This window comes from Suillus clintonianus (assembly GCF_016758775.1).
Source record: "Suillus clintonianus strain FC179 chromosome Unknown DEU56scaffold_4, whole genome shotgun sequence".
Classification (NCBI taxonomy): Eukaryota; Fungi; Basidiomycota; class Agaricomycetes; order Boletales; family Suillaceae; genus Suillus; species Suillus clintonianus.
The window spans coordinates 222,211-235,081 of NW_024539228.1; the positions used below are offsets into that span (position 1 = coordinate 222,211).

Here is a 12,871-nt window from a genome sequence, read left to right on the forward strand (position 1 = left end):
GCTGTTGCCTACAGCGAGCACAAAGATTTTGACACCGTGTGACGAGAGGTCATGCGATGTATCCAATTTGGTCTGTGAATGCGTGAACACGGTGGCTTGTCACATTTGTTTGTGCATGTTGTGGTAAATGAAACAAACTGAGAAACAAACTGGAAATAAACGGCAGCTGTCCAGGCCCTTAGGTTTGTTCAACTTCGACATTTGCACATCCTATCATGATGATATGCATGTATTCCATACGTATCGCAATCATTACTGTTGCACTGTTCGTCGAAACGTGCGATCAATCCGACCACTATGGAGTGAGATACCTGAGCTCATCGTGTCGCACAGCGAGCTCGAAGGTTCCCATCACTATGCGGTGTTGGGCACAGCAGCGGCACGGTAACCTTATCACGTGAGTCTCATAATTGTAATACTAGTAGTACAGCTCTATATAAAGTCCTTTCGTTATCCAGGAGATATTGGAGGAGACTCTGATTCAGCAATTGTATCCACCTGATCCCACAGGTGCGAAACACGTGCATTACCTCCAAATTATCCCGGCACTGTGCTGTCCGCGCTTGTGCTGTGCTACGGTCCCGGTACCGACGTGCATTCGACTCATATGGGGGAGTCACAGGTGATCACGGGCTGGAAATTATCCTAGCACTGTACTGTCCGCGCTTGTGCTGTGCTACGGTCCCGGTATCGACGTGCATTCGACTCACCATCCAAACTTGTTTAAAAGGATCCCGTTTTTTTTTTCATTTTTTTCATTGTATCCTTGTAAAATCTAGACATCATGGTGTAAGTATTCGCTTAGATCTACGTTTCCGATGCACTGATTATCGTTTATGATCATAGCAACTTCACAATAGGTGAGCACACAGATCGTCCCCAAGAAAACCAGATCTCATACTCAACAATTATTTGAATTATAGACCAGATTCGTGGGCTCATGGACAAGCCCACGAACATCCATAACATGTCCGTCATTGCCCATGGTGAGCAAGATCACGTCGATAATCACATACTCGATCTTATGTAAATTACTTAGTCGATCACGGAAAGTCCACCCTCACCGACTCCCTCGTCTCAAAAGCCGGTATCATTGCTGCAGCAAAAGCTGGTGACATGCGTTTCACAGACACACGAGAAGATGAAAAGGAGCGTGGTATCACGATTAAATCGACTGCCATTTCCATGTACTTCGAAATGGCAAAGGAAGATGTCGAAAATATCGAGCAGAAAACTGAGGGCAAGTCTTCAAATCCAATTTCGCTAATTTTCGCTAATGAATTCCTACTTCAGGCAACGAGTTCTTGATCAACTTGATCGACTCACCAGGTCACGTCGACTTCTTATGGAATGTCAGACAACCGTGCTCGCTTTGTAAGCGTTCTTTCGTTCATCCGCATCACAAGGACACCAAACACCCTTCGATACCTTACCCTACGACAATGGGTAACCAAAATGAATTACCTTGTAACTGCAAGGTCACTATCAGCCCATAATTGTGGCTGTGCGTACCCACTTTTTCAGGGCTCAGGTAAATTGCCGCATCACTGCCGCAACTTGCCGCACCCTAACGCACCACTGTTGCACCCATACCAAATCATAAGTACTACACTTATTTTCGGCCTGCGCTGTTCTCGTGCACCAAATAAATGAACTAGGAGTGTTTCTCGTCCGACTCCTTAATTATCCACTTCACACTAATGCATTTGAGAGTCTGAATTCAGAGAACGATTTTGAGCATGTTGCGGCACGGATGCGGTACTGGGTGCGGCAGCTTCCAATCAAGGTGAGTCTTAGTATACTGTATATATATGAGACACTAACATTCAGACTGTCTACAGCACAGACATGTAACCAACTCAGAGCTATATGTGGAGTTGTTCGTGCCCCATACCTCCACGAGCTCAAGCTGGAAGGTCTGGAGTATAATGCTGTATCTGCATCGCCTACAGTGTCATTTCCGCAGGTGTTGGCTTCCCTCGGGTGTAGAGAAAACAGATGGAGGACGATGCGCCCAATCATGTCATCCTGCCGTGCAACCTTGAACGACAGCGACTTCACTACCTACTATCAGAAGGTAGCTTTGTACATGTCTGGACAGGTTGCGTCAACTGTTATCCCATGGGGACACGTCGGAACGCGCAACTTACCATGGCCAAGCTGGTGAGGTTACTTGCCTACATGCCGCTGACGTACCGCAGGACCTTCTTGTTCTTTTGCGGACACACATTGTGTGAGTAGTCATGTTGTCTTAACTGAGATGAAATAGCACTAACCAACCTTCTTCAGAACCAATGTGTCGTATCTCTCCTTCCTCTCCTTGAGAGAGATGTATCCGCATTCTGCAGCCGCTAGTCCAACATGTGTCCTCATCACCAGTATAAGTCTTATGGGATATTTCGCTACTCCACTCGATGCTCGTGGTCTAAGAATACTTGGTCCCTGGTGTGCGATCCTGACGACGGAACCACATTCCAATGTGCTCTTGCTTTGCAATTGGAAGACCGGTGCATTATGTAAATTGGTAAGCACACGTCTCTCGACCCGGACAATTAAAATAACTAACACATCATAAGGCGGGGATTCATTCCGACAAGGTTGACGATTTTAGTTGTACAATAGCAAATTTTGAATAGTATTATAAGTACCGCTCAGCGCTGATGTACAATTAGTATACCACATGCCTTCAACATTTGTTCCCTCAAAAAAGCATCAATAAGTACCCAACGACTCACGAGCTGGATGCTCTAGCTGATAATGACGAGCCTGATGTCCCGCTGCATGCTCTCGTCGAACAACCAGGGTTAGTAGTTTGGGATTTCTCAGATGACGAGCGCGATAACAATGTAGCTGGAGATGAATGGTGATGTCGTGTTGCACATGTCCATATTCTATATTCCATGCCTAGTTTACATTCGCTGTGGCTTCTGTATCATAAAATATTAACCTAAACAGTGTCAGGAGTCCTTTAGAAGCTCGTCGCCTGTTTTGGACTTTATATCACCAAAATGTTTCCGGAAATGAGCACGGTTGTCTGACATTCCATAACTTCTCATCAGAAGTCACGGCTGCTCTCCGTGTCACTGATGGTGCTCTCGTCGTCGTCGACTGTATCGAGGGTGTCTGCGTGCAGACAGAGACGGTGCTTCGTCAAGCTCTCACGGAGCGCATCAAACCCGTCGTTATCATCAACAAGGTCGACCGTGCCCTGCTCGAGCTTCAAGTTTCAAAAGAGGACTTGTACCAGTCCTTCCAACGTACCATCGAGACGGTCAACGTCATTGTCTCGACTTACCATGACGCTGCCCTTGGTGACGTCCAGGTCTACCCAGACAAGGGTACCGTTGCCTTCGGTTCAGGTCTCCATGGTTGGGCTTTCACCCTCCGCCAGTTCGCTGGTCGCTACGCTAAAAAGTTCGGTGTACCTAAAGACAAGCTTTTGGCTAAGCTCTGGGGTGATAACTACTTCAACCCTGCCACTCGCAAGTGGAGCACGAAGAGCTCCGATGCCGAGGGCAAAGCCCTTGAACGGTCCTTCAACATGTTCGTCCTTGAGCCCATCTTCAAGATTTTCGATGCCGTCATGAACTTCAAGAAGGACCAAATCGGCCCCATTTGCGAGAAGCTCGATGTCAAACTGACGTCTGACGAGCAAGATCTCGAGGGCAAGGCTCTCCTCAAGGTCGTCATGCGCAAGTTCCTGCCTGCCGGTGACTCCCTCCTGGACATGATTGTCATCAACCTTCCTTCCCCTGCCACTGCTCAACGCTACCGTGTTGAGACGCTCTACGAAGGTCCCATGGATGACGAGTCTGCCATTGGTATCAGAGACTGTGACCCCAAGGCCCCCCTTGTGCTCTACGTCTCAGAAGATGGTTCCCACTTCAGATAAGGGACGTTTCTATGCCTTCGGTCGTGTATTCTCTGGCACCGTTCGTTCTGGCCCCAAGATCCGTATTCAGGGCCCCAACTACGTGCCTGGAAAGAAGGAAGACTTGTTCGTCAAGTCAGTTCAGCGCACGGTGCTCATGATGGGTCGTTACATCGAGCCCATCGAGGATTGTCCTGCCGGTAACATCGTTGGTCTCGTCGGTATTGACCAGTTCTTGCTCAAGAGTGGAACTCTCACCACCTCTGAGACTGCACACAACATGAGGGTCATGAAGTTCTCCGTGTCCCCTGTCGTGCGGGTCGCTGTTGAGGTCAAGAATGCTGCTGATTTGCCCAAGCTTGTCAAAGGTCTCAAGCGTTTGTCGAAGTCTGACCCCTGTGTCCAGGCTTGGATTGCTGAGACCGGTGAGCACATTGTCGCTGGTGCCGGTGAGTTGCACTTGGAAATTTGCTTAAAGGTAACTGGCTATCTGCTCGCTGAATTTCGTTGGTCTGACCCTTATTCTAGGATCTCCAAGAAGATCACGCTGGTGTTCCTCTCAAGATTTCTGACCCTGTCGTCGGCTACCGTGAGACTGTTAAGGCTCAGTCCTCCATCGTGGCCTTGTCCAAGTCGCAGAACAAGCACAATCGTCTCTATGCCCAGGCATTGCCTCTCGATGAGGAGCTCACAAAGGCTATCGAGGCTGGTACCGTTAACTCGCGTGACGATTACAAAGCCCGTGCTCGTATTCTCGCTGATGACTTCTCTTGGGATGTCACTGATGCAAGGAAGATCTGGTGTTTCGGTCCCGATACCACTGGCCCCAACTTGCTCGTCGATGTCACCAAGGGTGTGCAGTACCTCAACGAAATCAAGGACTCTTGCGTCGCTGCCTTCCAGTGGGCAACGAAGGAGGGTGTCTGCGCAGAGGAGAATATGCGTGGTATCCGTTTCAACATTCTTGATGTCACTGTAAGTATACTTCATAACGCCTTCCATTTGTATTTTCTTACACAATAATCACAGCTGCATACCGATGCTATCCACCGTGGTGGTGGACAAATCATTCCTACATGCCGTCGTGTCTGCTACGCTGCATGCATGCTTGCTACCCCTGGTCTCCAGGAGCCGGTGTACCTCGGTACGTTCCGATCGCTTCTCATTTTTACCGGGTACTGATGTCCTTCACAGTCGAGATCCAATGTCCTGAGAACGCCATTGGTGGTATCTACAGCGTGTTGAACAGGCGTCGTGGCCAGGTCTTCAGCGAAGAGCAGAGGCCAGGAACACCCATGTTCACTGTCAAGGCCTACCTCCCCGTCACGGAGTCCTTCGGCTTTAACAGCGATCTCCGCTCACAAACAGCCGGGCAAGCCTTCCCCCAGTGTGTGTTCGACCACTGGGAAATCATGAACGGATGTACGTAATTGCGTGTACGACGTTCGAAGAATGATGCTAATGAAAATTATCAGCTCCTCTCGACAAGGGCAGCAAGCTCGAAGAACTCGTCAGGGGTATTCGTGTGCGCAAGGGTCTCAAGGTAATGAACGTCTGCACGCTATCCTGGAAGATGACTGACACCCGATATCTAGCCCGAAATTCCATCTGTCGACAACTACTACGACAAGCTGTAAAGTATTGTGCGAAAGTGCTCACGACCAACCTTCTGGAATTCGTTCCTTGTTGCCATCCCTATTTTCACTACATTCAATTGTGGTGCTCTTGTATGCCTGATAATTTGGACGCCCATACCTAATTGTTAGTTGGCAATGCTGAGAACGTTGGTGAGGCGCCAACGCATGACAACTCTCGGATCCGGATCTTTCGGAAGCTTGAGTCAAACCCGGGTGTTTGACGTTATGACTTCGATCGGTGCTTAAAAGGCAGATTGCATGTAACTGTAGCAGGGACAATAACCGAGCAACATCCATCTACTCAGACATGCCAGACGTTGACCTCGCCACCATCGCTGACGTCCGAAAATATTTGTCTGATACCCCATTCGCATCCCATACCATAAGCGCGCTGGCAGGAGGCTCCGCCAACTTCACATACAGAATTCACCTCAAAAATCCATTCCAGGGCAAGGAAACATTTGTATTCAAGTATGCAGCGCCATATGTCGCTGCATCCGGCGGTAAGATGGCTCTCTCTGTTGAGCGCCAGGTAAGGCTGCTTTGGAGTGATATTATACTAGTGACTGGGCTGATAACAACTCGGCAGAAATTCGAGGTGGAAGCCTTACGACTCTTCCGCAAGATGCACGCTGATGACGATGTCATCACCGTTCCTGCCGTCTATCTCTTTGACGAAGAAGCCCACGTCATGATTCTCGATGATTGCGGAACGGATGCTCGTACGCTGAAGCAACTGGTGATTGACGAGGCGCTGCCACAGATAGTCGCCGAAGAAATCGGTGCTGCAATCGGTCGTTTTCTTGGGCGCATCCATGCCTGGAACAAAAACGTGTCTTTCGACATGGGTATTTTCAGCAACAACGAAGTGGGCAAGATGATCTCGGCCTTAGTTACATACGGTCGCCTCATATCTACGCTTAGCGGCAGAGACAACATCGCGGCTTTAGCTGACCCCGGTCTCGATATCCCTGAGGGGAAGCTAGCCGTTATCTCGAAGCTAGCGGAGACCCGCAGCTTTGAAATCAGTAACACGGCAGAAGTGTTTACACATGGAGACTTCTGGCCTGGGAATATCATGGTATCCCTTCGGAGAGAGTCAGAGGGAGGCACGTTGAGGTTAGAGAAGCTTTGTGTATTAGACTGGGAGCTGGCGAAGGCGGGTCTTCGGGGACTAGACATTGGTCAGTTCTGCGCGGAGATGCGACTGCTTCAGCGGTTCTATCCAAGCCGCCAGGAGGAGGCGTCGATGATTATGAGATCTTTCCTCTTGGCTTATAGAGGAAGTGGGCCTGATGAAGCGCTGGCGAGGGTCGCAATTGCACATATTGGAGCACATTTGGTTGCTTGGACTCCACGGGTGCATTGGGGAGACAAGGAAGACACTAGAAAGACTGTTGTTGAGGGTGTTGAATTGTTAGTTGGAGGTGCTGAAGGGACACTAGCTTGGCTAAAGGGTAGTCTTGTTGGAAACTTGATGTGAAACTCCGCGGCAGCTGCCATCCGAGTCATAGCTTACCTCTAGCCTCTGCGGTAATGCAGTTGGATGAACTTCCTGCAGAGCTGTATGCTGCAATCATCAGTCACCTGCCAGCAGACTCGCTCCAGCAAGATGTCCTTGCCCTGACAAGAGTGTGCCCCAGATCGCCCGTGCCTACCCATAGTCTATTCGAGCACATACGCCTCAAACACGCGCAGCAAATCGTTCAACTATACCGTCGCTTGCACAATGCTACTGACGAGAGAAAATGGGTCAAGGACTTCGGTATCGTGACTTGGACTGTCGACGCTGATGTCCTCGTTAATTTGCTTGAGATCCTCCCTAGCATATCTTCTCTCCTTCTCTTCGTGGGACCCAGTTTCGCTCCAGAGCATCTTGAGGAGATATTTCATAAACCGAGAGAAGATCTGCGCTTTCTCTCTTTACGCTTCCGTCCATAGTGAGTGTCAATTCGTTTCGTTTCATCCTCTCCTGACACGCGTATGCGACATAGCGTGAATCGGGCCACATATTATCAATTTCTCAAGGTACCACCTTGCGTGAATGTTATACTTTTCGCTCAACGTGTACTTGTTAGGGAGCTTACTTTGATACCACCCTAACTGCACTTTCCCGCTGGCCTCCCTGCGAGTTGTCGACTCTATCTATCGTCCAGGATCCCCTTGACCCAGAGATATCAAGTGCGCAGCATTTCGCACAGCCCCTTGTCTTCTTTAGACTCGATCCAATATCCGTCTTATTGTGCTCAGCGTACATCAGCTCATTGACTCGCCTGCGTCTCCGCATACCATCTCGTCAAGTCTCCCGTTTCATCAGCAGCATCCCGTCTTCCGTCCCTGCATTACGCCTTCTTGATCTGTCCACATGTAATGTTCTCGTCTCGGATATGGAGGGGATTCTCATTCGATTTCATGATTTGCAACATTTGATTCTTGATGGATGCGGCGTTGCGCGGGACCAATCGCAGGCGAGTGAATGGAATAACATCGGAAAGATATGCGCAACCGCAACCGTCAGACGAGCAAAAGCAAGGGAAAAAGTGCTCAAGACTTGGTTGGAACGCAATGCAGCCACTACCAGTACACCAGCAGGCATGCCACAGCCCGCAGCAAGACGTATAAGACCAGGTCGTCGTGGTCTTGCCACAGCTACCATCTCGTTTAGGGAGGAACCTACCGCATCAGAGCCAGATATCATCCATGTACCTGCTGGAATAGTTATTCCTAAGGTACGCGTCGTTCCATCGCCACCGACGCTGCTCTCCCTGTCTACATCATCTGCCTTTATCCCCGATGTTCAATATGAGGCTATCCGCGAGGACTTTGAAAGGGGCTGGAATGAAGGTCTGGCTCAGCTTGCAGCCGTGAAATCCAGGCTTTACCAATCTTGGAAAAATGGCGTGCAGATGATGCGCATTACTGCAGATGCCAGTGGGGACGGATATAATGGTCTGGAAGCTATAGAGGTCGAGGACGCATTCCACTCTGGACTAGATGATAACGCGAGTCTGGCTCCGCCTATATTATGCCTTGCAGGTTCAGGAACTTCAGGAAAGCACATCGAGGGTTGTGGTCATAACATTGCTAGGGACGTCTGGAATGATATGATCTAGGCCAGGATAGTCACCATAGGCACACCTTCATCTAGATGCTTAGATCTAATGATATGTATTTTACGGTTGAATTGTGTTAAAACCTGTTAAAACCTTCAAGTGGCAAATGGACGCTTGACATTACACTGCGTCGGTATCACGACGTTCCTTGTCTCCTGTAAAGAAACCTCTCAGCCATGTCGCCTCCTGTTCCATGTCCTCCAGCGTCCGCGGCAATCTGTCTTCGTCTGCATCGACCTTGAATGGGTGATATTGGACCGAGGTGCTGGACACTTTGAGATTTTGGAAGTCACGGGGCAAATCCGTTTCCGACCGTTCTAGTGCGGGATATATATCATCCATTCTTTGCGAAAAGTAGTCTCCATGGTATTTCCGAGGCATGATATGGAAGTGGACGTGAGGTATAGACTGCCCCGCAGCCTTTCCATCCTAGACCGTATAGATCAATATCGGGTCTTGTGTTCGTCTGCCAGTGGTTATACCTGGCATGCCACGGTCAATGCGTCACCACCATACGCGCGCTCGACCACTCGACCAACATTTTGGACAGAAGCGATGAGGGACGTCAATTCTGGTGTAGTGAGATCGGTCAAGCGCGGCACGGGTCGATTGGGGATTACGAGCACATCTAAAAGTCTGGCTTATAAGAATAAGATATCGTATAAGGGACTAGGCTCACGTCCTGGCACGATTGGTTTGAGATTGACAATGGCGTACGATAGCGCTGTCCTGTAAAATGCTTGTCTGGTCACCTCAATTGTAGAAAACAAGAGCGGGGACGACATCTGTGAACCCCAAAGTGTGACCCCAACTGGTGGCAGTAAAGTTATGACAAGGGTCACAGTTACTCAATAGGGAATCCGGTTCAACAAAGTCACCCAAGTCTAGTCTCGTGCATCATCAAAGTCATCGCTCAAGTCCACACTCGACATCAACTCTTGCTTTTGGCTCTGACAGCCAAATGTCGAGTCCGACAGATATATTCTTACCACCGACGTTACCATATCCTATAAAAGTCGCATCTCTCGATGTTCAGCTCGGTGCTACTGTGCAACGCGGGACCCGGCTATTGACCTATTCCTTCCTGTATTCATCTCCTGCATCAACCTCAAAGCCAGAAACTCGTTTTGGCACATGGGACTGCTCAATTGAAGGGACTGTCGATTCCTGGAAGGTCAAGTTTGGCGACTCCATCTCTTCCCAGAAAGCGAAACAGAAACCTATCATATGCATCACGGAGCCATGCAAGCATGGCGTTCAGATTGGAGGACTATGTGGGCTATGCGGGAAGGATATGACAGAGTGCGTCTATCATCAGGTCCCATTGACGCCATTGACACGCGTCCAGATTTGATTATACTGGATTCTCCGATGCGTCGCGCGCATCCATTCAAATGACGCATTCTGCCTTTGGTCCAACGGTTTCTTTGGAGGAAGCCCGGAGGATAGAGAAAGAAACTGCAGAACATTTACTCAAGTCCAGGAAGCTCTCTCTTATCGTCGATCTAGACCAAACCATTGTGCATGCGACGGTCGACCCGACTGTGGGTGAGTGGATCGCAGAAGGTGAGGCATGGGAGGCCAGACAAGTCAAGAAGAGATCAACCACTCCAAATGACGCAGCTTCTGACGACGACTCTGACGGTACAGCGTCCGATGCTGAAGACGAATGCAATCCAAACTGGGAAGCTTTGCAAGACGTACGAAAGTTTCGTTTGGGTCCAGAATCATTTGGAATGCTTTCGGTTCCAAGAGGCGCGCACAAAGGGAAGGGCAAGCAGAAACTAATAGAGAATGAAGGGTGTATGTATTACATCAAACCTCGGTGCGTAGAGCTTCTACTCCTTGTCGTCATTGATGGACTAGCTCATGATCTATAAGACCTGGAACCCCGGAATTCTTTCGAAATATAGCGACAAAGTATGAGATGCATGTGTACACTATGGGCACTCGAGCATATGCAGAAGAGGTTTGTGCCGCCATTGACCCTGATGGTAAAATATTTGGAGGAAGGATCCTCAGTAGAGATGAAAGCGGGAGTGAGTGACTTGATCTGATAGTGATCCTGCAGCTCAACGTTATTCGAGGTCTGACACAGAAAAGTCTACAACGTCTCTTTCCCTGCGATACGTCCATGGTAGTTATCATTGATGATCGTGCAGACGTTTGGGAGTGGAGTCCGAACCTTATCAAAGTCATCCCGTGTTCGTGCTGTTTTTGATATATCGTGCCTTTTAAACCCCTCACTGATTTTTTTCTTTCTCAAGACGATTTTTTTGTTGGCATAGGAGACATTAATTCTGCCTTCCTGCCCAAAATTGAACCTCTCGCGCCCATAGTCCCATCTCCATCTCCTGGTCAGTCCTTTCTGCTTCAAAAAAATCTTCAGAAATTCGTGCTGACCGGACTGACTAGCCAAGCCGCCCTCACCTCCTGTTTCTGACTTCGAAGCTCCGTCACAACCAATATCAACACCCGAAGAACGCGACAAAGCTGAAATGGAATCAAAGGCGATGCTAACACAAAATTCCATTGCGCTTGAAGCGCAAGTCGAAGAACGTCCGTTAGCCAAGAAGCAAGAAGCTCTGCTGGAGTCTGACAACACTGGAGCGACGACATCACCTGGAGAGCAATCGCCCGATCATCCCAAGAACGATACGAAAGCAGCGGAACCCCTGAAGGCAGAGAAAGTTCCGCGCAAGGCCTTGTTGAAGAATGACGATGTCGAGCTTCAACGGGTTGGCTATGTGTGTATCTCGCACCTTGTGGAGTGTAGAATCAAACTGAATTTATTACAGCTACTTGGGGAAGTGCATCGCCGCTTCTTTACCTCATATGACAACAGATCGCCAGAGGACCGAGGTAAGAAACGACGGCCCACCCTTGCGCAGTCTAAAGCCCACGACGTGACAGTAAGTGGTTTATTTTTCTCATGTCACGTTTATCAATTGCGCCACAGACGATTATTCCACAAATGCGCATGGACACTCTGCAAGGGGTACATATATTATTTTCCAGTGTGATACCTCTTGATACAAAGCCCGAAACAACTGAGATATGGAAAATAGCTCACATGTTTGGAGCGCAATGCTACACTGAGCTATCCAGTCGAATCACCCACGTGGTTGCCGCCAAGGTCGTTCGCTCTCTGTCTTTCATGCGATTTAGCTCATATGCCTTCCATTATACAGCATGGCACAGTCAAGGTGGATGCCGCACGGAAGCGAGGGGGAATCAAGATTGTGTGGCTATCATGGTTCACAGACTCGATAGCACTGTGGCGTCGACAAGATGAGACTCCATATTTACTGGATGACCCGTCAGCCACCGCTCCCAGTTCTAGTCCGATCCTCGACCCACATCAAATTTCTTCAGATCCGGAGCCCGACGCAGACGACTGGGACGTGGAGCCTGCCCCAGCAGGGAGCACGTCCTTGGAGCTTCACGATATCGATTGGAACGACATCAATGATGAAGTCGAAGCTGCTATGAACGAGAGCGACGATGAAGATGATGCCATGAGTGAGATGAGTAGTGGGAGAAGTGTGTTGATGTCTGATAACGACGATACCATGCCTGATGACACTCGAAGTCAACTAAGGTTTGAATTCCGCCTTTAAAATTGCCAGTTTAACTCCATATTTCCTACAGTAGTCCAAGTACTACCCCTCGAATGAAACGCAAAAGGCTACGAAGTGCCACACCCTCGGATGGAGGGACTTACGGGGTTGGCGACCGGCAGAGCGATGCGCTCCGTTCTCCACTTGCTAAGCGCAAGAAACTAGCCGCAAGTCGAAGTGGGGCATCCAAATTGAAAGAGGCTGTTACTGCTGACGAGTTGGCAGATACCGAGTCGCTCTCGGATCACAGCCGTAAACCATTACTGCCCATACCTCTCAAGAGTTTGGAGGAAGATGCTGAGGACGATGATTATGCTGATGATGGAGACGATGAAGATGATGACTGGCTAGCCCATGAATTGGAAGTTGACTGGGGATAATTTCTGCCCATCTCTTTCGCTAAATTCTTTGTTTTCGTGTTTTAATGTATTTCCCTGTAGCTTCTACGGAAGTAATATTGCATGCTACGATATCATATTAGGATCCAGGGCTCAAGCGCTCATATCTCACCGCCATCCCTTCGTTCCAGTTCAAAATACGGCACTCTCTGGTTTCCTTATGGATTTATGATGACGGATTCATTAGGTTTTCGGATAGTCGGGCCATTGTCCCAGCCGCGGCGCTTCTCGA

The 12,871-nt window shown here is 49.1% G+C and overlaps 5 protein-coding genes across 5 annotated transcripts; 4 read left to right on the top strand and 1 right to left on the bottom strand.

Annotated features, from left to right (window-relative positions):
• The first annotated feature begins 695 nt into the window (after positions 1-695).
• On the top strand, positions 696-5,687 carry DEU56DRAFT_769396 (P-loop containing nucleoside triphosphate hydrolase protein). Its single transcript, XM_041351321.1, has 11 exons — positions 696-860; positions 924-986; positions 1,040-1,240; positions 1,294-1,329; positions 3,060-3,862; positions 3,894-4,349; positions 4,400-4,846; positions 4,901-5,015; positions 5,066-5,293; positions 5,347-5,414; positions 5,467-5,687. The coding sequence occupies exons 2-11, from the start codon at positions 941-943 to the stop codon at positions 5,506-5,508; spliced, it is 2,442 nt and encodes an 813-aa protein (XP_041214302.1). The 5' UTR covers positions 696-860; positions 924-940; the 3' UTR covers positions 5,509-5,687.
• DEU56DRAFT_769401 (kinase-like domain-containing protein) lies at positions 5,375-7,006 on the top strand. Its single transcript, XM_041351322.1, has 3 exons — positions 5,375-5,414; positions 5,467-6,040; positions 6,098-7,006. The coding sequence occupies exons 2-3, from the start codon at positions 5,816-5,818 to the stop codon at positions 6,989-6,991; spliced, it is 1,119 nt and encodes a 372-aa protein (XP_041214303.1). The 5' UTR covers positions 5,375-5,414; positions 5,467-5,815; the 3' UTR covers positions 6,992-7,006.
• DEU56DRAFT_370959 (uncharacterized protein) lies at positions 6,868-8,803 on the top strand. Its single transcript, XM_041345902.1, has 3 exons — positions 6,868-7,448; positions 7,503-7,536; positions 7,587-8,803. Exons 1-3 carry the CDS (start codon positions 7,045-7,047, stop codon positions 8,619-8,621), a joined length of 1,473 nt encoding a protein of 490 aa, XP_041214304.1. The 5' UTR covers positions 6,868-7,044; the 3' UTR covers positions 8,622-8,803.
• On the bottom strand, positions 8,742-9,406 carry DEU56DRAFT_868201 (HIT-like domain-containing protein; the record flags this gene model as incomplete). Its single annotated transcript, XM_041355469.1, has 3 exons — positions 8,742-9,050; positions 9,104-9,249; positions 9,301-9,406. 3 exons carry the CDS (start codon positions 9,404-9,406, stop codon positions 8,742-8,744), a joined length of 561 nt encoding a protein of 186 aa, XP_041214305.1.
• Positions 9,407-9,489: 83 nt separating this feature from the next.
• DEU56DRAFT_769411 (uncharacterized protein) lies at positions 9,490-12,745 on the top strand. Its single transcript, XM_041351323.1, has 10 exons — positions 9,490-9,923; positions 9,970-10,446; positions 10,503-10,660; positions 10,709-10,825; positions 10,889-10,978; positions 11,037-11,368; positions 11,420-11,533; positions 11,581-11,757; positions 11,813-12,222; positions 12,273-12,745. Exons 1-10 carry the CDS (start codon positions 9,583-9,585, stop codon positions 12,619-12,621), a joined length of 2,565 nt encoding a protein of 854 aa, XP_041214306.1. The 5' UTR covers positions 9,490-9,582; the 3' UTR covers positions 12,622-12,745.
• Positions 12,746-12,871: the final 126 nt, after the last annotated feature.